At 39.5% G+C, this 25,068-nt stretch overlaps 1 protein-coding gene across 1 annotated transcript; it reads left to right on the forward strand.

The window, feature by feature from the left end:
- The first annotated feature begins 237 nt into the window (after positions 1-237).
- plppr3a (phospholipid phosphatase related 3a) lies at positions 238-24,281 on the forward strand. Its single transcript, XM_052135009.1, has 8 exons — positions 238-742; positions 5,569-5,672; positions 7,209-7,394; positions 7,618-7,747; positions 12,673-12,868; positions 14,638-14,695; positions 18,962-19,135; positions 22,077-24,281. The coding sequence occupies exons 1-8, from the start codon at positions 715-717 to the stop codon at positions 23,391-23,393; spliced, it is 2,193 nt and encodes a 730-aa protein (XP_051990969.1). The 5' UTR covers positions 238-714; the 3' UTR covers positions 23,394-24,281.
- The last annotated feature ends 787 nt before the right edge of the window (positions 24,282-25,068 follow it).

Below are 25,068 nucleotides of genomic sequence, written 5' to 3' on the forward strand. Positions count from 1 at the left end.
GCGTCCTGTAGCTTTTTTTCAATTGTTATTCTATGTAATCAAACGCTAGATTGACGTCTTTGACGCTTACGTTTTTAACACGCCATGCCAAATAACAAAAGAACGTCAACTTTCAAAAGCGCTTCTCGAAACATGCGTTCTGTTAGCATATATGCGCTGAGCTGCGTCTAGCCTTTTTTTAACGCAAGAACATGTTCCGTCTGAACGGCCCCTAAACCTTGCTGTCATATCCGACCATGTGTAGAATCTCTCGCGTCTCTACGTCTCATTTGTAAAACATAATTGGAAGATGGATGGAAATAATTGGGGGTAAATAGTAGCTCCGTGTGTGTTTGTTTGTGTTAAAAAGTGGACCGCCTCCTCGCTTGTTTCCACTTTCCCTCCCTCAAGAAACCCCCATTCCCAGTAGCCTTTTGTGTTCACGGAGCCCTACATAGCAACTGCATTCCTATTCCGGCTCATCCGTGAGGTCTGTATTGGAGATTTCCATTAGAGACATTACTAACATCTACTTCTGAGACTTTGCAACGTTGAGGAAATATACCGGAGTGTCCGGCTCCATTCATAATTTTATCAGCTCACTTACCTTCACGAACAAGGGGGAAGTGAACACAAAGACATATTGTAAAAGCGTGGAATGGATTAAGTGCCATTGAGGGAAAGCTGGAGCACCACAGACGAACGAAGAGGAGGAGACGGGGTCGGAGGGAGTCGATGCATTTTCAACACCAACGAGAAAGGGGTGAGATCAGGCTTGTCTGTCTGTGTGATGATGACCGAGCCTGCTGTAAAAAGCAGATATGGTGCGACCTAAAAATCGTGTGTGTGTGTGTGTGTGTGTGTGAGAGAGAGAGAGAGAGAGTGATTTAAGTTATTCTGAAATGCAAATCAAAATACAATTTAGCATACCATAGCATACTGGGTGTTCTGTACAACATCCCAAATAATTAATGTCACCATTTCAGGAGAGCAGAGATGTGTAGTGTGCTGCCAAACTCACCACGAGGACATTTTTAAATGCGAAAATGTTACATGTTCCACTTTCAGCCGTTGCATCATGTGATATATGTTATAATCTGTGCTAAATAAAATAATGAATCTGTATAGACGCTTGAATGATTCTCGTAGCTTTCTCGTGAACATTGCTTGTTAATAACATCTCCGATAAAGCATCGTGTGAGAGCGCTGCTCATTTATGCACTCTCAGAGCGCTTTCAGTACCACGTTGTGGACAGCGCAGCTGGTACAGTAGATCATCTCTAAGTGGTGATTCACAGGATGAAAACTGCTCATTATTTTCAAAGTGATAAGTGCATACTTTGTGGTAACATTTACTGCTCAAAGCAGGATTTTGCTTAAATTACATTACTTTAGTTCACGAGGTGTTTTGGAATTGGAAGACTATGGATACTGCTGCATCCCATCAGGGGCGTAGCACCAAATTTTGGGCCCTGGGTACAAACCATCTTGCTGGGCCCCCGTACCAAATATGTATGTATAGAAAACTGACTTCTAAGGGGCCCCCCCTGCCTCGGGCCCTGGGTACTCGGTACCCTTTACCCCCCCAGTCCGACGCCCCTGCATCCCATATTGTATTGTGAATAGGAACTGGGGCTGTCAGTCTATTCCATTCTGCCTTACATCTCCTTTTGTGTACAGTGAAGGAAAGAAAACCATAGGTGTTTGAAACAACGTTAGTGTGAGTAAATAATGATATCATTTTCATTTTGGGTTTACTCTTCCTTTTAAAGGAATATTCCGGGTTCAATACAAGTTAAGTTCAAACAACATTATTTGTGGCATGATATTGATTACAAAAAAAATTGCATTGTATAGATTCGATACAATTCAAGTGAATGGTGACCAATTTTTCATTGCATAAAGGCAGCGTAAAGGTAAAACTCCAGTAGTTTAATCAGTGTCTTTTGAAGTGATTCAATTGATTTTGGGTGAGATCAGACTAAAATATGACTCCTTTTAACTGGATATCTTGTCATTGTAGTCTCTAGGCACAGTTCCTAGTGCTTGACATATGCGCAGAGTGGTAGATGGCAGAAAATATATCCAAGCTTGAAATCACGATCACCAAGGAGACTGCCAAGATGTACAGTGAAAAAGGAGTTACATTTTGGTCTGTTCTCACCCAAAACCGATTGGATCACTTCAAAAGACGGGTTAAACCACTGGAGTCTTAAGGATTACTTTTACGCTGCCTTTATGCATTTTTTGGAGCTTGAAAATTCAGACACCATTCACTTGCATTGTATGGGCAAAACACCTCATATCGTAATAGAAATATTTGTTTGTGTTCCACAGAAGAAAGTTATACAAGTTTGAGATGACACTGTGAATTTGATTAAATGATGAGAGAATGATTATGTTTGGGTGATCTATTCCTTTAAGGCACTTAAAATGCATGAATGGGGCCAGTCCATAAATGCTAAAAGACAATTTATTTCAAAAGTGTTCCCACAAGGTATAAACATAATACATGATTTTAGTGTTATAAAATCTCTTACCTTATCTTTGTAAAGTTAGACTTATATCCAATACTGGGATTACAAGTTTTAATATTGAATATAACTTAACACAGATAAGGTTAGTAAGCGATTTTATCACACTAAAAAATCATGTTAACATATATACAGTGCATCCGGAAAGTATTCACAGCGCTTCACCTTTTCCACATTTTGTTATGTTACAGCCTTATTCAAAATGGATTAAATTAATAAATTTCCTCAAAATTATACAAACAATACCCCATAATGACAACATGAAAGAATTTTGTTTGAAATCTTTGCAAATTTATTAAAAATAAAAAACAAAAAAAATCACATGTACATAAGTATTCACAGCCTTTGCTCAATACTTTGTTGAAGCACCTTTGGTACCAATTACAGCCGCAAGTCTTTTTGTGTATGATACTACAAGCTTTGCACACCTATTTTTGGGCAGTTTCTCCCATTCTTCATTGCAGGACCTCTCAAGCTCCATCAGGTTGGATGGGGAGCGTCGGTGCACAGCCATTGTCAGATCTCTCCAGAGATGTTCAATCGGGTTCAAGTCTGGGCTCTGGCTGGGCCACTCAAGGACATTCACAGAGTTGTCCCGTAGCCACTCCTTTGTTATCTTGGCTGTGTGCTTAGGGTCGTTGTTCTGTTGGAAGATGAACCTTCGAACCTTCACTGTAGGGATGATATTGGCCAGGTGATGAGAGGTGCCTGGTTTCCTCCAGACATGACGCTTGCCATTCAGGCTGAAGAGTTCAATCTTTGTTTCATCAGACCAGAGAATTTAGTTTCTCATGGACTGAGAGTCCTTCAGGTGCCTTTTGGCAAACTCCAGACGGGCTGTCAGGTGCCTTTTACTGAGGAGTGTCTTCCGTCTGGCAACTCTACCATACAGGTGTGATTGGTGGAGTGCTGCAGAGATGGATGTTCTTCTGGAAGTTTCTCCTCTCTCCACAGAGAAACGCTGGAGCTCTGTCAGCGTGACCATTGGGTTCTTGGTCACCTCCCTGACTAAGAATGCACAACACGTTGAATTTTGAGTCAGATGGGCTACAACAGCAGAAGACCATGTCTAGTACATTATTAGGACCATTGCGTTCCTAAAAAAGCACTCAGTGAGTGTAATTTTAAAATGATGTGTATATTAGCGGTTATGGACTGGCCCTATTCACTTGCATTATAATTACCAAGATTTTTGCCTTTTTTAAATAAGAAGCTTTCTTATTTAAAATAAGTTTTCAAACAACTGTCAGGCCAGGGATGCTGGAATGGTTTGATGATCACTTCAATGGGTTGAAAGATCTGCCTCACTTTCTCTACTCTTAGTACGTATTTATTCAGTACCAACTTCCCACCAGCTCTGACATATTGCTGAAGAGGTTCACAGACAGACTTGATTACTGCTTTACAGCTAAGCTCTTTTTATTTGCCAGCCAGTAAACTCCTTGACAGCACAGACTTGAGTCTGTTCATTCCCAGTCCTCCCCATATCCCCCTTTCTCTCCAGAGACAAACAAAGTTGTGCAGGATAAATAGTCCTGCTCTCCCCTGAAAAGAGCCTTCTTTGTTTGTTCAGTGTGAGGCGTGAAAGCCGATATGGCCACCATGTGTCACCCAACATTCATTAGCTGTCTGCTGGTAGAGTGATGAGACAATTCAGACTATTGCATTCTACATCAATACAGAATTGCAAAATGTAAATCAGTAATCAGTAGTGTGGGCAAATAGTATCTGCACTCTTTTTAATCTGATACTAAGCAGCTTTAGTTATCAAATCCTGATATTGATTGGCTCTGCACTCTGCCTCATCAATTACTACCAGAATGATGTAATAACATCCAAAACCATTAATCTGAAAATTTTTGTTGGATTGCATTAGCGTGTTGAAGAGCTGTTTTTGAAGTCCTTGTGAGCTGTGCTTTTAAACATCATACGATCTTGAACAGTTTTAGGAAATGTTACTGTGTCATGTAACGCTAAGCTTTCTCATTGCCAGCTTGAAGATGTCTTTCTTATCCACCTCCAAAACCAATGGCTCTTTTATTGCATGCATGGGGATTTTTTGACGAGCCTTTGATCACGGCCTGCTCTGCTTGCTTCCTAATTGATTTTTATCGCCCCTGTAAAGTACAGCAGACTGGGACTTTAAGTGTCACTTTGATTTATTTTTGATTGGCCTTAAGATTAAAAATGTATTTTACATATGGACGAAATACAGATTCATGAAATGATCTGTAAAGTATCATTCAGATGTAAAGTATTGTGTTATATAATTGCATGGGTGTGTATATATACATATATATATATATATTAATACTGTAGGTTGGTGTGACAGGTATAACCTTAACTGCAATGCCACACTAATGAGTGTGTGTGCCTGTGTGTCTACCGATCTGCATCAATTGCTTTGAATATTTGCATGCTTAGCAACATGATTTACAAACATGCCCAGTGATCCATAAACCAGACTGATTTGAACTCTAAGATATTCTTAAAACATTTAAGGTTGGGCCAAATAATTACTTACGGTTGTACACTGTAAAAAGTGGTAGCCTTCAATTGTTACCATAAGGAACTAATTCTACCTCATCTAACCCTTAAAAATTAGTTTTGTTGGTGTAATCTAATGTTTTCAGGTTGATTCAGACATGTTAAATAAGATATTTCACTTATATCATACCAGTTAATTTTAATGTTACCACATGAAGCAAATGTTTTAGGTTAACTTTTCTTTTCTTCAGTGTATTCAATACCAGAAACATTAGACAGTTTATTTTATATGTAAGCAATACGGTACAAGAGGCCGTGCTGTATTGTGAATGTAGTCATGGGTGGCTAATGTTCAATTCATAATATAGCGCAGCCTCGAGTGCCCTATTGCTTTTATAAACAGTTATAATAAAAACATTAAAGCCATTAAAAAGCGAATTCATTATAAAGCAAGTGTCATCCTTCCACAAGAAGATAGTCTGTGACATTTAGACCATAGCTATGCAACAATTAATTTATCAGCAAGTTTGCTCTTATTATTCTGTGCTGACTACAGATTCACTTTCAGATTTTACTCGACCAAACCCCAAAATGATGTCTCCTAAAGACAAGCCCAAGAAGAAACCACCCAAAGACAGCATGACGTTGCTGCCTTGTTTCTATTTTGTGGAGGTATGCTCTCATATGTCACTGTATTTTAACTGTTGTGGTGATGATTTGACAATTTCTGTTCAAGCCTCCTTAATTTTCCCCTTTTAAAATGACAGTGATCTAATAATTTACAATACCATTCCAGATGTGTATGACTTTCTTTGTTCTGCAAAATACAATAGAAGATTATCTCAGATCTGTAGGTCCATACTATGCAAGTGAATGGTGACCAGACATATGAAGATTCAAAAAGCACATAAAGGCTGCATAAAAGTAATCCATATGACATTGGTTTAATATATGTCTTCTGAAGTGATGTGATTATTTTGGGTGATAAACAGATCAATATTGAAATATTTTTTACTATAAATCTCCACTTTCACTTTCAGATTGTGAAAGAATATGAAAGTGAAAGTGGACATTTATAGTAAAAAAAAAAAGGACTTAAATATCTGTTTATCAAACCACTTCTGAAGATATGGATTTAACCACTGGAGTATTATTGATTATTTTTAGGGCATTCACGTGCTGTTTGGAGCTTCAAATGTCTGGTCACATTTCACTTGCATTGTGTGGACCTAGAGAGCTGAGATATTCTTCTAAAAATCTTCAATTGTGTTTTACAGAAGACAAAGTCATACACATCTGGAATGGTTTGAGGTTAAGTCAATTAGATCATTTTCATTTTTGGGGGAACTATTCCTTTAAACTGCCTAAAGAAAAGAATGGCCATTGTAGTGACATAGTTACACATCACTGAATAATCAAGTGTACTTGAGTCATTTGCATAGAATGCTGTTTGTTCAAGTTTCAGTATTATGCATTATAAGATGCCATTTTCATCTCAACTGTGATACATGACATGCTATGATTTACAAGTGAAGTTGTCATTGAAGTAATATTTAGCACCAGAGATGCTGTTAGTTTTGATATACAGTGAATCATAAGCTGAAATCGGGAATGCTGTGCTTCTTACCTTATTAAAAGTGGTCAAGTACATGATTTTAGAGATGGTTAAGAGGTTTTAACAGGATTCCAGGAAGGATTATTTGGGATTAATCATGTTCTTCTTATTCTCATTGCAATAATATTTATGAAAATGCCTTTCTGAGAATAAAACAATTTTGTCTGAATGGAAAATGGTAACTAGTCGCAGCCAGACGATGTATTTATATGGTTAGTTCACTCAATAATGAAAGATCTGTCATCATATATTCACACTATATGTCGTTCCAAACCCTTTTTTTCTTCTGTGGAATACAAAAGGAGATGTTACGCAGAAAAATAGGCATTGACTGCTTCAGTCACCATTCACTTTCATTGTGTGAGATGCCAAGAAAGTGAATGGTGACTGATGCTAACATTCTCCCTAACATCCCCTTATGTGTTCCACAGAAAGAAGAAAGTCATACGGGTTTGGAACAACTCTGAAGGTGAGAAAATAATAATTTTTGGGTGAACTATCCCTTTAAGCAGTAAATGCTGACTGATTCCACTTGCCATAATCCTTCTGTGCCAGCTTTCCCATAATCCAACCATTCTGTCTCTGTCTCTCAGCTACCAATAGTGGCTTCCTCCATGATCTCTCTTTACTTCTTGGAGCTGACAGACGTTTTGCAACCGGCCAAAGTAGGGTTCCGTTGCCATGACCGCACACTGAGTATGCCCTATGTGGAAACGGGAGATGAGCTCATACCTCTGCTCATGTTGCTCAGCCTGGCCTTTGCTGGGCCTGCAGCGTCTGTGAGTTTTCATACTCTATTCATAAATGGTGTAACCTATTTATCTCAGTATAGTTACTGTGAATAATACACTGTATCTTGTTTCTGTATTCAACCAATTCATACAGTGCATTGCATGGTCAAGGATTGAGTTTTGTAGTGAGCTTACATAAACACTTAACAGATTTGATTTCTGAAATGTTGCTTCAGGCAGGTTTTGGTTTTTTGTGTGTTTTTTGGCTTAGATAATGCTGGGAGAGGCCTTGATGTACTGCATACAGTCCAGGCTGAAGATTCACTCTGGTTCTGAAGGCAGTATAAATGCAGGAGGTTGCAACTTCAACTCCTTTTTACGCAGGACAGTGCGCTTTGTGGGTATGTTTGTGGGAAATTCCATACAGATACATTCAAAATATTAGTAAAAAAAATTAGGAGGTGTCCACATACTTTTGGCAATATACTGCCAAATATATTGCCAAAAGTATGTGGACGCCTCTTAATTTTTGTGGACACGTCCTAATTTTTGCGGTCACCTCGTAACGTTTTTTTATTATTAATATTTTTTTATTGATTCATAGACATATAACAAAGAAAAACACAACATACAGTATATACATTGAATCAAAATGTAACATTTAACCCCCACTATTATACCTCCCCAATCACCAACCCCACCCTGACACCCAACAAACAACCCTGTAGTCACAAATAAGAACACACACACACACAAACACACATCCCTGAAAAAAATTGAAAAATAAAAATATAATAATCAAATATAATTAAAACTAAACTACTCTCTCCATAGCCCCTGCCCGAGAGTCCCTCAAAAACACTTGCCCCATTTCATATCAAACTAATTCAGAACCCCTAGCCTACTTCCCTTCTTTGTCCCCCGACCCAAAGTTTGACTGTCTTGCCCTGAATAGCCAAAACTCCACATTCTGTGACAAAATAGTATTATATCTGTATTTCAATTGGGTCAATTCTCTGAGGCCATCAGACGACATTCGGTGCTTCAGCTCTGCCTCGGCACTTTTAATATTCCCTTCCAACTCCGTGAGTTATCCTGCTTTGGATTTTTTGATGAATGAGGCATACTGTATGATCCAGCCCCTAAGACCCACCTTAAGTGCCTCCCAAGCCACACCAACAGAGGACACTGAGGACCAGTTGGTCTCCATATAAACATTGATTTCAGTCTTTAACATTTGTTAAAATTCAGGATTTTGCAAAAGGGATACATTAAAGTGCCTGTTTCTCTCTTGTCGAAACTCCTCGCCTTCTGTATCATGGGATCTTTATCAGATGATCTCAGACATTTTGCCAGAATTGATCGTGCCTGTCTCCCTCTGTGGATCTCCGATCTGGGACCCTGTGAGCTCGTTCTATTTCCAGCTGATGGCCTGTTATGTCAAGGAGACTCGGGAAGAGCCTGTCTAGGAATTTTACCATATCTCTTCGTCTTCAGGAATTCCAACAATTTGGACGTTATTTTGTCAGCTACGATTCTCTAAGTCTTCCAACTTTTCCCAGAGGTACTCCATATCTATTTGGTCGCTAGAGGATTAGTAGCTAACTCCCTCTTTGATGACTCCAGATAATCGATTCGTTTATTGTCCTCTGCCACTTTTGTAACCATATCAGTGAATTTCGTCTCCATGGCAGCGATCGATCGACGTATTAAAGCAAGATCCTCCAACTCCACAATGACCTTCGCCAGCATTGCTGATACATTCAGCAATTAATGCCGAATCGCCTTCACTTCTCTGGCCAAATTGACTTACTGGTCTGTGGCCTCCAGGGGGGTGTCAGCTTGAGCACGTAAGTGTCTTCATTTCTCCAGTGCCCAAGGATTTTGAATTCTTTGACATGTTGTCTTCCTAGAACTGTTATGGATTAGGGTGTATCAAATATCACTGGTTTATGTCATGAATTTTAAGTACTCAAGATGGCGCCACAGACGGCCGCCTCGGTGTGTGTGTATGCGCGTTGTTTTGTTTTGTGTTTTAACTCTGTTTTTTGCATCGGTACCGGGAGCTCTTTCACCAGAGATGAGCCCATGAACATAAGGGGTACAACTCCAGAGGACTTATTTCCTACTTCTCCCTACACTGGAAATTTTGGACATTCTGGTCAAAGGTGCGCTCCCCTTTACTCAAGCAGTGAAACGCCGAAGGAGAGGGAAAAGGGCTGGTGCGCTTGTGCGTCTATGCCAGCGAGGATTACGCACACCGTTACTGGGAATACTTCTCTCTAACGTGCGTTCACTGCCCAACAAACTGGAGGAATTACAACTGCTGTTGGGGAAAAACAGGGACTTTTCTTCATCTACTGTTTTGTGCTTCATGGAGACTTGGCTTTGTGGATTAATACCGGACTCTGCGCTGCAGCTGGCAGGCTTCCAAATTTACAGAGCGGACAGAGACACGGAACTTTCCGGAAAGACTAAAGGTGGAGGAATCTGTTTTTACATCAACAGCGGTTGGTGCAACGATGTGACAGTGATCCAGCAGCACTGTTCTCCTGACCTGGAATCTTTCATCATAAACTGTAAGCCTTTTTATTCACCCTGTGAGTTTGCTTCATTCATTCTGGTCGGTGTGTACATCCCGCCGTGGGCCAACGTACAGGCCGCACAGCGCATGCTCGCCGACCAGATACTGTGTGTGGAGCGGACCAACCCAGACTCTTTAGTTATTGTCCTTGGTGACTTCAACAAAGGAAACCTCACTCATGAACTCCCTAAATTCAGACAGTTTATTAAATGCCCGACCAGAGAGGAGAAAATTCTGGATCACTGTTACACCACAGTCAGGAATGCTTATCATGCCGTCCCCCGTGCTGCACTGGGAAACTCTGACCACGTCATGGTCCACCTGATTCCTGCGTACAGGCAGAAACTAAAGCTCTGCAAATCTGTAGTGAGGACATCAAGGAAGTGGACCAGTGAGGCTTTGGAGGATCTCCAGACATGTTTTGACACCACTGACTGGGATGTGTTCAGGACTGCCACAGTCTAGATGAGTACACAGAGGCTGTGACATCATATATCAGCTTCTGCGAGGACTGCTGTATTCCATCACGCACCAGGGTGAGTTACAACAACGACAAACCCTGGTTTACAGCCAAACTCAGAATGTTAAGGTTTGATAAGGAAGAGGCCTTCAGGAGTAGGGACAAAGACAGATTTAAAGAGGTGAAGTACAAGTTTAGCAAGGTGGTGAAAGAGGCTAAACGACGGTACTCTGAGAAGCTCCAACACCAGCTCTCAGCCAACGACTCTGCATCTGTCTGGAAAGGGCTCAGGAAAATCACCAACTACAAGCTTAAATCCCCCCCAGGCCATCAATGACCGACGCCTAGCCTACGACCTGAACGAGTTCTACTGCCGCTTTGAAAGACAAAGGGACAGTCCTGAAACCATCCACCATGACACCTCCCAACAGCTCCAGCCACAGTGCATCACCTCCACCTCCCCTACCTCAGCAGGGGCCTGGGCACCCCCACCAATGCCCACCTTAAATGCCCCATCTTTCTCCTCTGCTCTTCTCCCTGTACACTAACTGTCCCTGTTGCACCTCCAGTCACCAGTCCGTCAAGCTTCTGAAGTTTGCGGACGAAACCTCCCTCATCGGAGTCCGCCTACAGGTGGGAGGTCGACCACCTGGTGACCTGGTGCAACCAAAACAACCTAGAGCTAAACGCTCTAAAGACAGTGGAGATGGTTGTGGACTTCAGGAAGAACTCAGCCTCACCTGCACCTGCCCCCATCACCCTCTGCGACTCCACAATTGACACTGTGGAGTCTTTCTGCTTCCTGGGAACTATCATCTCCCAGGACCTCAAGTGGGAGCTGAACATCAGCGCCCTCATCAAGAAAGCACAACAGAGGATGTACTTCCTGCGGCAGCTGAAGAAATTCAACCTGCCAATATCAGTGATGGTGCACTTCTACACAGCCATCATCGAGTCCATCCTCACTTCCTCCATCACTATCTGGTACGCTACTACTACTGCCAAGGTCAAGGGCAGACTGCAGTGTGTCATCCGGTCTGCAGAGAAGGTGATTTGCTGTAATCTGCCGCCGCTCCAGGACCTGTACGACTCCAGGACCCTGAAGCGTGCTGGAAAGATTGTGGCTGATCTCTCCCACCCTGGCCACAATCTCTTTGAATCCCTCCCCTCTGGCAGAAGGCTGTGGTCCATCAGGACAAAAACCTCACGCCACAAGAACAGTTTCTTCCCATCCGCCACTTGCCTTATCAACAATGCCCGGTACCCACCCTGACACTCTCCACACTCCACCTCTGGCTCTACATTTCAGTGCACTACTCTGCTCTTACTTACTTTTACTGCGTGGACATATTTATATTTATATTTATAGTGCTTATATTTTTATTCTTGTTCATATATTTAGAGACTGTGTGAACGCACCTACAACACCACAACAAATTCCTTGTATGCGTAAAAATCGTACTTGGCAATAAAGCTTTTTCTGATTCTGATTCTGATGAAAAGTATTAAAACTAGCAAAGTGCGCAGAGCTCGTCATTCACAGGTCCGAACCTTGTATGGTGTCACGTCTACCCGTGGACACCTCCTAATTAACCACTTTGGGTATTTCAGCTACACCCATTACTAACGGGTGAATAAAATTAAGCCATGTAATCTCCTTTAGTAGAATAAGGCGTAGCAAAGGTCTATAAAGAAATGGTTTACTCAGTCTGGCTTCCAAAAAAAGCCCAGACCTGTTAAACACCTTTGGGATGAAGTGAGGCCCTATCACACAACATCACTAATACTTGTGTTTGAATGGGACAAATCCTTGCAGTGATGTTCCAACATCTAATGGAAAGCCTTGTAGAAGAGTAGAAACTGTTAGTAGAGTTCGGATGTCCATACTTTTGGATTTTAGGGTGCAGCGCTATATCACAAATAGACAACAAAAAAAGACAAATTTTATATTCTTATCTCATTATTTACTGGCTTGCTTACTGGTTATTGTAACATCAATAATTCACAAAATCACTTTGAATTATCCTGAGCTTATAGAAAACATTATTGCTCCACTAGAGGACCCTGAATGACTTTCGAGTGCTGACATTCATTATTCAGGTGCTCACTAGCATTCAGGCACTTTTACAGTTTAAAAAAAAAATTATATATACATTTTTGAAGAAGCATATGGTGGAGTGTTGGCCATGTAATACTCTAACACACACACACACAAAAGCAAGCCTGGATCCGTCTGTCTCTGTAGCACAGTTCCGCACTGAGGCTTTCTCTTCCCCTCACAGGTGTTCATATGTTTGGGCTGTGTGCCACCGCACTGGTGACTGACGTTATTCAGCTGGCCACTGGCTACCATGCACCCTTCTTCCTCACCGTGTGCAAACCCAACTACACTCTGCCCGGTGTGGCCTGTGATAAAAACCCCTACATAACCCAGGACATCTGCTCTGGCCGGGACCAGTATGCCATCCTGTCAGCTAGGTGAATACACCAACACTCTGTTACACTCAAAATAACACCAGCTTTAGGTAGCACAACTTAATTTACATTAAAACTGCATTAGTGATTTTAGTTCATGAACGAATCTGTCTTTTTGAAACAATCTTTTAAGAGAACGATTCGTTCTTGTTCACCTCCATACACTGACTCATATTTCTTGTTCATTGAAATCTCTCCCTTTTAAAGCCAATGAGCTCTTCTGCTTTTCTTGCCTGTAAAGACTGACTACAGCACGAGCCAACAGCATTTGAGTGCGGGCTGTGAAGGAGCAAATAATTGGTTTGACCCACTGAACGAATATGCCCCATCACTGAACCAATAGTCAGTAATTTGAGTCTGAACGAGATGAGACATCTTGTACATGAACTAACTGAATGTACTGGTATAATTTTTCGCAAACAAAATCAATCTGCTAACTGGCTTAACAAGAGGAGGTAAGTCGTTCGTTCAGTTTGGCAATCTCGTTCAACAAGAATAGGGGCCGGATGAATTATGAAAAAAAGTGACTGATGACCAAACATTAAAATGACATATGAACATTACTGAAACTCATAAATAAAAAAGTTGTTTCAGAAGTTGATATGATAGATATGCTTTGTTTTAATTTGTGAAGAATCACTTGTGACTCTGCAGTTCTGAAGTCTCTTAGTATGTTTGTTTGCATACATATTTTAATAAAAATTCCAGTCATTAATGCCTCTTTTGGTTCGACGTAAATACTTTTTTAACCCTTTAAGCTCAGAGGGTGTTTTTAAAGATTTCCTGTTTCAGTGGCATACCCAAAATTAAAGGCTTATAACTCGACAAAAAAAAACTGAACTAAAAAAATTAAAAAGGAGGTTCAAATGTTTCCTATCATTTTAAAGATAACTTTTCAAATTTTTCCAAACAAATATTTATATATTTTTTTTTGTAAAATAAACTGCACATGGGCTCTGCTTAATCATCATCTTCGTTTGCATCTTCATCATTGCCATTGCCAGCTACATACGTTACATCACTAATCCGCATATTGTGTACAAAACCAAACTGAATAATCGGTTGTTAATCCAGACTCGGCACTCTCTTTTGGACACTGACAGCTCATGTGAAGTGAGGTGCTAGAAAAATCACAGAAAAATATGTACATGTTTTGATTAATTTGCTAATTTTGATACCACCAGCCCTGCAGTCTTGGATATATTCAAATATTATGGTCCAGACTCAGAGAGAGCATGCTTCTTAAAAGCAGCAACTTAAACAGCATAAACAAAACATTTATTTTGGTTGTAATGTAAACCGTCACTGGCTGCTGCTAATATTTCTTCGATCAAAAATAACTAACACTAAACAGGTTGAACCGTTAGCATCACTATGTAAATCATATGGGGTTCAGGAGTAACTTCTTTCTGTACACATGCAAAATGATAATTTGGGCTATTTTGCAGTTTTTACATTACATGGCCATAGAGAAGATAAAGTTTGCAATAGACAAGAGTATAAATATGTCTATATTTTATGTTTATTTCATGTTTTGTTGCTTATCCCCTCAGTATTACCAATGGATTTATCCCTACTTTGCTCCTAAATCCCTCTTATTCAACACAGGACACAGAAGCTATCAAACAGATATGACAATGTATTTTTTTTCTCACTGAAGTGTGATGCACTCATTTGCATCTCTCCTTGGCTGATTTACATATTTTTCTAAAATGCTCAAGTGCTGTTTTACTAAAGTCCCTGTCACTTTCTCCTCTTATCTGTGTTATCAGGAAAACTTTCCCTTCCCAGCACGCCACTCTGTCTGGCTTTGCAGCTGTCTACATATCAGTAAGCATTTATCTTTACTTTGGTCAGGGAACTTGTGATTTGAATATGATCTGAAACAAATACTTCTTATTTGAAAGAAGTATTATTTTGCCACTTTGATTCAAAAGCTAGCACTGGTATTAGAAGGATCCAGAACTTGGCAACATAGAGAACAGTGGCCCAAAAGCAAAGGTTGTCTTGCTGCAGGATAATTAAGTTATCCTTCATTGACCTAATGGGTTCATTTACCCAAAAACTTAAATTCTGTCACCATATGCGGCTCTTTTTTCCATGCAATGAAAGTGGATGTGGAATGAAGGTGTCAATCCATAACGTTCTACCTAACATCACTGCTTGTGTTCCACAGAAGAAAGTCATATATGACATGAGGGTCAATAAATAATGACAGAATATGCATTTTTGTGAGGTACCTTCAGCATTGAATGACCATACCTCCTAAGGAAACTGGTTTCAGACAAGTTTACAAGGCATCAGATCGTCATGTCTAATGATCTAGAAAAAATTCAAGTGAGCTTGAGATATAAACAAGCAAATATTTAATAACCACTATGCTTATTTCTCAGTAAAAAATGTATCTTAAGTTTAAAAATAAACATAATGTACTGTGCAAAAGTTTTAGGCACTTGTGAAAAATGTTGCATAGTGAGGATGTCTTCAAAATTAATGACATAAATAGTTTTAATTTATCACTTAAAGGGGTCATGACATGAGAAACCAAATTTGCCTTGATCTTTTGGTATATAAGAGGTCTTTGTATCATTAAAACGTCCTGCAAGTTTAATATTTTAAGACGTCCTCCCCATTCTAAACGAATCATTTATTTAATCAAGCTCAAAATACAGCTCGTTCTGGATTCATGGTTAGAAGTGACGTGTCGGTTAGAAGTGACGTACCAGCGTTTGCATATGACCGCCTCCAGCACAAGATAACTACGATTTAAGCGCAAGACAACTACGCTCATTTCAGTATCGCCGTGCGCCTCACAAGTGTTCAGTCGATGGACAGCGAGCTCTGACAGAGACTACTTGTGCACAGGAAAATTACGATGCCACACAGATGTGCTGTACCTGGCTGTGGTCAAACAAAACCTCTGAATAAGCTGCCGAAAGATCCAGACGTCAGGGAAAAATGGATGCAGTTTATTTTTTGCGGACGTTCCAGTCACGGCAGTGTTAACTTAAGCGTTTGTTCTGTACATTTTAAGGATGACTGTTTTGAGAACAAATCTCAATATGATGCTGGCTTTGCCAGAAAACTGTTGCTCAAAGATAAGTCCGTGCCGACTATTCTGGGAACAACGACGACGCAAACTGTAAGTAATCTATTTTAAACTTTAAACTACTTTTTAAAGCGCAATTTCATTCATTATGAATAATCACAGTGTTTTTACTTAGTTTACTTGCATATTGTTCTGGCTGGGAGCGTCAATAATTGATACATAGGCACTGACGTTAGCCAATCATAACAGTGGGCGTTAACACTGAAGTCTTAAATGGAAAACGCCCCCAAAACAGACTGTTTGAATCAGAAGATGAGAAACAGGGTGGGAAAAGGTCATAAATCACTAGATTTTAAAAGTTTTTCTTAAAAAAAAATATATTAATACTATAATTGCACCTAAGGGAACATAATAATACAATAAAAAAAACCATGTCATGACCCCTTTAATGTAACACAAAGTTTTTAAAACAAGTCTTTAAAGCATAAATTGTCCTAGGTTCACCTGGACACGGTTTTTCTTGGTTGTTGGCAGAAAGGATGTACCAAGTTCTTTGATCTATTTAGGCTCTTTATGTAATCTCAGAATGTCATGATGTTCAGTGGGGGGCACTGTAGGGGTCATGACATCTGTTGCCGGGCTCCCTGTTCTTCTATTGTAATCTTCTCTATTTGCAAAATATATGTTTGGGAGTCTAACATTTATATTTCCTTTTGACACACTACAGCTGAAGATATAAATAACTGTTAGGGGTATAACAGTTGTGACCCAGACCAGATATGGAGAAAGAAAACCAGGAGTCAAGAAGTTCAATTAAAGAATCCAAAATTTACTGAAGAATAGTTTGCAGTGAAATTGGTACAGCCAGCGGCAAAGTCTCACGAGGAGATCGAAAGCTAACTCATACCTTACACAAAATTTTACATTAATTATACCATTTGCAAGGACGTATATTCTATTATTTAACTCCTGATTGGCTAACAGAGCATAAAGTCACAACATATAGATAGCTATAGCACATCAACATTAATCAGCGCAATTGTCGTCCTGGCCCGAGATTTACATCTGAAGTGACCTCGCAGATGGTCTCGGGCGTCTTTGAGTCTGCCTGCTGTGTCTCCCTGGGTTCAAAACCTGGGTAGAAGGTCAATACGCACACACGAAACACTGACGAACGACAGTGTTTCTCTGTGCTCAAGGGAACCAGAGCACACATTTATCAGGTCATTTTAACCAAAACAGTGAGATAAGAAATTTTCACCCCTCAGGCAAAGGAGAAGAAAGAAATAACATGCATTCCTTCCCTTAAAGAGATAATAAGAGAAAATTTACACTTCTACTTATTCAAGTGCTATTACATAGGATTTTAAATCATATAATTAGTCATGGACAGGTAAAAATCAACCACAGAATACATCTGGAACATATGTTTAACATTCTCCCCGGTGTCTCATCTCAAGCTTATTCCCAAGACGACCTTCAAGTCAGCCTCCGTGCAGAACAGAGAAAGAGGCTTCAAGGAATGTGCATGAAATCAAAAATTAACTCTTAACACAAATATGATTCAGCGTATATTTCAGTTATGCATAAGAAAAATAAAATTGATTATGTGATCATGCATATAGTTAATTCATCATTTTATTAAAGAAGCAACAGAATATAGATAGATATTGATATAAAAGGATATATATATGTATTGATATATCTGAAGAGACAAGGGATTTCGACCCTCACCCTTCATAACCATCTTAAGACAAATGTTTTTGTGAAACATCTTAAAATATTCTGCAAGATATTTGCACAGTAAATGTTTTTCAACCGCTCAATAAGATAAAAATTGTATTCTTTCAACCAACCACCAAAACGCAAGCACACTACTGTGGGATTTTTATAGTCAGTGAAGGATACATCTATGCTGGTCTCAAATATTTACCAGATGAATGCATTTTAGTAGGCAGGATGGACCATTGGATTCAAACATGCCTTAAAGGGATAGTTCACACAAAAAGGAAAATTCTCTTATCGTTTATTCACCCTCATGCCATCCAGACGTGTATCACTTTATTTCTTCTGCTGAACACAAATGAAGATTTTTTTGAAGAATATTTCAGATTCTGTAGGTCCTCATAATGCAAGTGAATGGGTACCAACATTTTGAAGCTCCAATAAGCATACTAAGGCAGCCTAAAAATAATCAATAAGACTCCAGTTGTTTAATGTATATCTTCAGAAGCTATATGTGTGTGTGTGTGTGTGTGTGAGTGAGAAGTAGAAAGATTTTAAAGTTCTTTTTTTACTATAAATTCTCCTCCCTGACAGTAGGTGGTGATATGGAGAAAGAATGCGAATCACCAAAAACAAAAGAAGAATGTGAAATTGAAAGTGGAGATTGATAGTAAAAATATCGATTCATAGCATATCGCTTATGAAGATATGGATTTAACCATTGAAGTCTTATAGATTACTTTTATGCTGCCTTTATGTGCTTTTGGAGATTACAAATTTTGGTCACATTTACTTGCATCATATAGACCTACAGAGCTGAAATATTCTTCTAAAAATACTTCTAAAAAGAAAGTAATATCATCACTCACCCTCTGGGATGGCATGAGGGTGAGTAAATGAGAGAATTTTCATTTTTGGGTGAACTATTCCTTTAATAAATCCTACCCCTGTGACTGTCTGCAAATTCAGTTGGGGTCAACTGCTGAGTGACCTCTGCTGATTCCCTAATAGGTGCACGATGTACTGTATACTGTACATAGGCCATAGGTAGCTTGGTGTCTCCCAGCTGCAGAGTTTGAGATGCTCATTAGTCGTCTTTTGTTAGTTATGCTTCCTCAATGTGGGATTCTAACTGTTAATGAAGTCATTCTATCTGGACTGTGAAGAGATGCAGACAAGCGGCTGGAACTACATTTGGAATATTTCACTTGATTCTACTTGGCAATTAGTGTTAGGTCTCAGAGGTCATTTCAGATGAGCTTTTGTGTGCATATGTGTCATGATGTTATGACTGTACTCATGCTTGTCTTCTCTACTGTTAGATGTACTTCAATGCCACCATCTCAGACAGCACCAAGCTGTTGAAGCCTGTGCTGGTGTTTGCATTTGCCATAGCAGCAGCCCTAGCCAGCTTGACCCAGATCACCCAGTATCGAAGTCACCCTACTGACGTCTATGTGGGCGTTGTGATTGGAGCTGGCATCGCTGTTTATCTAGTGAGTCTTTTCATTGTTTTTCAATTTGCTTCTCTGCTCAATTATTTTGACAGTTTAAATTCTGGGTTGGCTGAGGATCTCAAGACTTATTTGTCTTCCTTTTATAATCTGTCTGCTGCAAGTTCTATATTTAGGATTTCTATTCTATTAGAGGAAGAGAAAGAATTCTTTCACAGCAGAACAATTTCACAGCTCCTTTTCGATTTCTGTCATCTTTTCACTTCATCTCTTCACTGTGTGATATGCTTCTGTATTATAATCGCTTTAACCAGTCAAGACTAAGAGCACAAAAATAATTTCAGAACGTGTCATTTCAATTCAAATTTAAAATAAGTCAAATAAAAAATCTACCAAAAAAAGTGGAAAAATAATGAAGCTTTAGAAGTCTTTAAAGACCCAATGAAATTGTCTAGGTTTTTTCTTCCCTGTGTTGACATATTTCCATTTGAAACAGGACATTTTAGTTGGACATATCAAATGACATCTTCCCCCTTTTTAAATAACCAAGAGGCTTTAGTAAAGTCACAGCCTTACACGTTGCTTAAAAGGAATATTTCACTCAAAAATGAAAATGATCTAATTATTTACTCACTCTCATGCCATCAATGATGTGTATGACATTCTTTCATTTGCAGAGCACAAAGATTATGAATATTTCAGCTCTGTAGGTCCATAAAATGCAGGTGAATGGTGACAACTTTGCAGCTTTAAAAAGCACATAAAGGCAGCATAAAAGTAATTCATATGACTGTGGTTTAATCCATGTCATGTGTAATTAGCAATCTAATTGATTTGGGCTAAGAATAGACCAAAACGTAACAAAAACTTTCAATGTACATCTTGCCATTGCAGTCTCTAGGCAAGATCTTGATTTCAAGCTTAATTACACTTCCTAGTGCCTTATGCATGCACCGAGCGCTAGATGGGGTTAGGAAGTGTAACTGAGCTTAAAATCAAGATCGCCAAGGATTTATATTGAAAAAGGAGTTATATTTTGGTCTATTCTTACCCAAAACTGACTGGATCGCTTCACCATCTAATATTGCTGTGCTGCTAAGCACAAACCCACTAGAGCACACATTGCTGACTAAAGCGCTGAATGCAGAATGTTTTATACAATGTAGCCTTTTTCGGTTTAGTAAACGCTCAAGACCATATGACGATTTAATCTTAGTATAATGCAGCCTTAATGGAGGCCATACCAATGTCTCAGAGCCAGACACTAAAGTCTGCAGGTTTCAAAGAGTTTTGGATGGTTTTCCCCTTATGGAAGCAGGGACAGAACTACACATTTATTGAGGGGTTTGCGACATCAATGTTGGCACCCTCCCACACCACCAAATACACACACACATACACACACACATGTTGATCTACCTATCATTATGAGGACCTTCCATAGACATAATGATTTTTATACTGTACAAACTATAGATTCTATCCCCTAAACCTAACACAACCCCAAACCTAACCTCACAGACAACTTTCTGCATTTTTACGTTTTCAATAAAACATAGTTTAATATGTTTTTTAAGCTATTTAAATTATGGGGACACTAGAAATGTCCTCATAAACCACATTTATAGCATAATACCCTTGTAATTACCAGTTTGTAACCTAAAATATTGTCCTTGTAAACCACATAAACATGCCCACACACACACTACACAGATAAAACGCCAAAAACCCATAGGCAAATTACCTTTGACAGCAAGACAACAACAGGCGAAAGTAGGAAAGCTCAGCAGCATTATTTATGGTTGGGCAGAGGAGCCCAAGTATAGGTTGGACATGGCGGAGGGTCATTTAACAAGCTTTTCTCTCTAAATGAAAAGCGATTGAATGCCCATTCCCAAACATACAGCGACATTTTGCATAACCGTGACAAAAGGTGTACTTGCTGTGTAACTGTAAGTAACTTTTTCTGCAAAATTCTCACAAGATTCACATTTGCTGCTACCAAGTTTGAGATACGGGTAAGTTTAGTAAGTTTAGGGTTTAGATTAGGTATAGGGTAACGATTGGGGTATGGTAAGGTTTAGGATTAGGTTATTTTAAGGTTAAGTTAAGGTTACAGTGTAAATACAGATTAATTAAATGCAGGTACTTTAAATATAAGTACAAAGCAACCCCCAACCCTAACACGTATGTATATAAGAACATAACTAGTTAAAGAAAAAAAATAGTTTTTTTTAATAACAGTGTTCATGTTAGATGTGCAAGTCACTTGAACGATCGCTTTGATGCCACTGTTTTAGAGCGTTTTAGAACATTTATCAGATGGGTATATTCAGCCAATGTCAAACCTAAAACTAACTTTACCTCACTTAAAATTCAGGGGAGGGGTTGAGGTATGCTTTTTATTGCTTGACAGGAAACACAGACAACAAGCAGCGCCGTGAAACAGTAGCTCTCTCTCTTGTCCTCTGTGAGGGTCACACGGCATCTACATTTATCATAAAATCTTTACTTAATCTTAAGTAAAATGTCTTTTGCAAGTAGCTTTATTAAATTATTTGCTACTTTATCTATTGTTGCATGTGGTATTAGGAGGAGGGACATTCTCATTCTAGAGAGCATTTGATTGGACAAAAAAACGATGTAGTGTAAGATAAGTCATCAATATTGTTGGTCCATTTTCCTGAGAGAGCAAGATTGCAAATTTGAAATGCATACATCTGCTAAAAGTTAATTTTGTCAACTATTACACTAGTACACTAGCATATACAGTAGGTGACCTCAATGCTAACACACATAAACTAAAAGCCACACAACTATATTTATGGTGTCTTCAAAGGACTTTAAATAAGTACTTGAACATTGTATGATTGGTGCAGTACTTATGTGCAATGTAATGTCTTCATATGGTAAGAGGAATATTAATTAGTGAATTTTCATAAACCTTATAATAACAATTATTCCCATATATTCCACACTCCAGGCATTATATGCGGTTGGGAACTTTAAGTCCAATAAAGAGTCCTCCCGTAGGCCATTGAGACAGACCCATACTCCACAAAAAGATCCTCTTAAAGAACTGACCCAGCGTGGCCATGACTCAGTGTACCAAAAGGCCCATGCTTCTGAGAGCAACGATGAACTGTCCGCCCCGCCACATGTCGCTGGACTGAATCGTAAGGTGCGTCGAGAGAAGGCCTCCATGGGCAGCCTGAAGAGAGCTAGCGCAGATGTGGAGCTCCTGGCTCCTCGCAGCCCAATGGGAAAGGAGACCATGGTGACCTTCAGCAACACGCTTCCTCGTGCCAATACGAATGCTATGGAGGAGCCTGCCCAGCGACACATGACTTTCCATGTGCCAATGGACTCCCACCGTTCGAAAAAGCTGGTGTCTGAATGGAAGCAGAAATCAATGGAGATGCAGAGTCTTAGCCTAAGAGACGATGAGGAGGAGGGAGCAACTGCAGAGGGAGTTGATGGAGTCGAGGGGGAAGCCAAAGAAGAGCTTGGCATGCCATCTTCTCTTTATCCAAATGTGCAAGCCAACAGGGGAGCAGCAGCAACAGCAGCAGGGGGTGCCAGGGTGATGATGCCTCAGAGGCCTGGAGCTCCGCAGTTAGTTCATATACCTGAGGAAGCTACCAGACCGCCTCCAGTTTCGCCTAAAAGTTCTACTACACGGGCTAAATGGCTGTCCATGACAGAGAAGGGAGGCCCGGTACAAGCAGCCACCCCAGAACCTCCAAGGCTGCCCAACCAGCCTCGGGTTATGCAGGTCATTGCCATGTCTAAGCAACACGGTCCGGTTACAGTTACCACACCCAAGTCCTCAGAAACGGCCTCTTCTTGTGCCACTTCAAGCACAGGCTCAGAGTCTCCATACTACCGCATCCCCTCAGACCGAGACAGTGCCAGCATTGTAACAGTTGACGCTCATGCCCCTCACCACCCAGTGGTGCGCCTGTCTTCAGGCAACGGAAACACCTGGGATTGGAGGAGCACCTCCAACGGTAGCACCGAGGTCCATGAGACCAGCCGAACACTGCCCAGGCAGGACTGCCTACGTGATTATCGTCCCATCAAAACCGACTCCCTCCGCTCCACGACCAGTGAGCCGGACCCAGGGATTCTGCCTCCCCCACCTCACCCCGACCTGCTGTTGGACAGCAGAATTAGCCGAGATTTGTCTCTTCTTCGCAAGTCCTCAGTCTCGGCTAAAGATTGGGAGCCTGGACAGCCCCACCCAGAACCTGACCACTTCTTCAAAAACTTGCAAACTAACAGGAAATTTAAAGACTAAGGAGTGTCTTGTAGGCCAAAGCAGGAACACTGCAGACTTCTTTCAGAGGAAATCCAATGTGAATTTTTTTTTCAGTGGATGGTGAGAGAAGGCTTCTTGGTTATCTCATATTGAGCATCTGGGGTGGATTAGTGCAGTGGAGAGCCAGAAGGCTCACACAAACTTGAGGGACTAAGTCTATATGCACAATCTGTGAGGAATGCTGCACCACAAACCTGATTATCTCAAGCTGTAATTAATACATTTTTCAAGGTTTTCTTTGTTCCACTATTTTCACAAATTCAATGTGCAGGAACATTTGCGTTCCTCTTTCAAGATCAAGCTATTACACATTCAATGATATTTCTCATGAGTCCAGACAACTTCCAATCATATTTACATTTTACATTTTTTATTTTGGGTTTTATTCCTACACAAAGAATTACAGTACATCTTATTGTACAAGAGAAGCTCATGTTGTTGTTCTCATGACTTGCTGGGACAAAAGAAAAGAGACAATTTTAATGTGGGCTAGAAATATTCAATATAAGTAATCTCATCACACGGCATTTCTGTAAGTCCTTATTGAACACTTTTTGCTGTGTATGGAATCGTATGTAGGACTAGTCACTTTCTCCTTTTTATACTAAAATATGAAGTACTCCTGTTTGTTTGTGTGTTGCATGTGTGTTTATTTATGTCTTCTATACCTTGGATGGACTGTTATATATCAGTAGGGATGGCCTCTTTCATTTTGCTGCCCAATGTTTTTGTAACAAACTCTGAAAAATAAAATTGTAATACTAATATCTGCTTTAATCAGTGATTATACAAAATTCTGATAATTGATTTGTTTCAGGCCACATCCAAACTAATCCATTTTTTGTTTGAAAACACAGTTTTCAGTTTCCTAACATCATAATTTTACCATTATAGTGTGGATGTGAGACATAGTCGTAGTGAAATTTAATGCATTTTCAAACGAAAATGTATCATGTGGACGTAGCCTTAGAAAAAATGCAGTCAAAATCCTTGATTCTCACAGACATTGACTCTATGAAAATCAAGTGACATTTATTAATTGTGTGTATTCCCCATCCATAATTTATATTCCAGCAGTCTTGATAAATGGATCATTAGACACATTTTTTTATAATTTAGCTTTGATTTGTTTCAAAACTTTGAAAACAAAAAATAGAAATCTTGTGCATTCAAGTCTTTCTTGGGAAGTGCATTTTTTTTTTTTAGTTAAGCAATTTTAAATAATTTATCATTTCTGTTCCAGAAATTAGCTGCTACTTTGTTGAAGCAAAATATATAGTTAATTGCTACTGTTTGAAGCTTTAATATATTTAGCTACTTTTGGATAATACCTTATAGTGTTGCTAACTACTTTTTCTAAAGGCTAGTTTAACTGTATTTTAGCTACTTTTAAGTTAGGATCTTGTAGCTTGGGAAGCTAAAGATTGAATAAAGCTTCCCTAGTACTCCTCGGTTTAAAAGACATACAATTTCATTGATAAGCATTGCTGTTTTACAGGGAGGCAGAATAAATAATTTAGTCTTTTTTTATTTATCTTTTCAGATTTGTAAAAACAGCTACATATTTAATTAAATCTTAGAGAGAAAAATACTCAACATGATTTGTGCAATTTTGATGCCTAAAATTGTATAAATCAGAGCCTCTGGGGACATA

Source organism: Xyrauchen texanus, chromosome 9, assembly GCF_025860055.1.
Source record: "Xyrauchen texanus isolate HMW12.3.18 chromosome 9, RBS_HiC_50CHRs, whole genome shotgun sequence".
Lineage (NCBI taxonomy): Eukaryota > Metazoa > Chordata > Actinopteri > Cypriniformes > Catostomidae > Xyrauchen > Xyrauchen texanus.

Coding starts and splice junctions, on each gene's coding strand:
- plppr3a (XM_052135009.1), top strand. CDS start 715: ATGCATTTTCAACACCAACGAGAAAGGG. Junction 743..5,568: donor TCAACACCAACGAGAAAGGG/GTGAGATCAGGC, acceptor ATTCACTTTCAG/ATTTTACTCGACCAAACCCC. Junction 12,869..14,637: donor TATGCCATCCTGTCAGCTAG/GTGAATACACCA, acceptor CTGTGTTATCAG/GAAAACTTTCCCTTCCCAGC.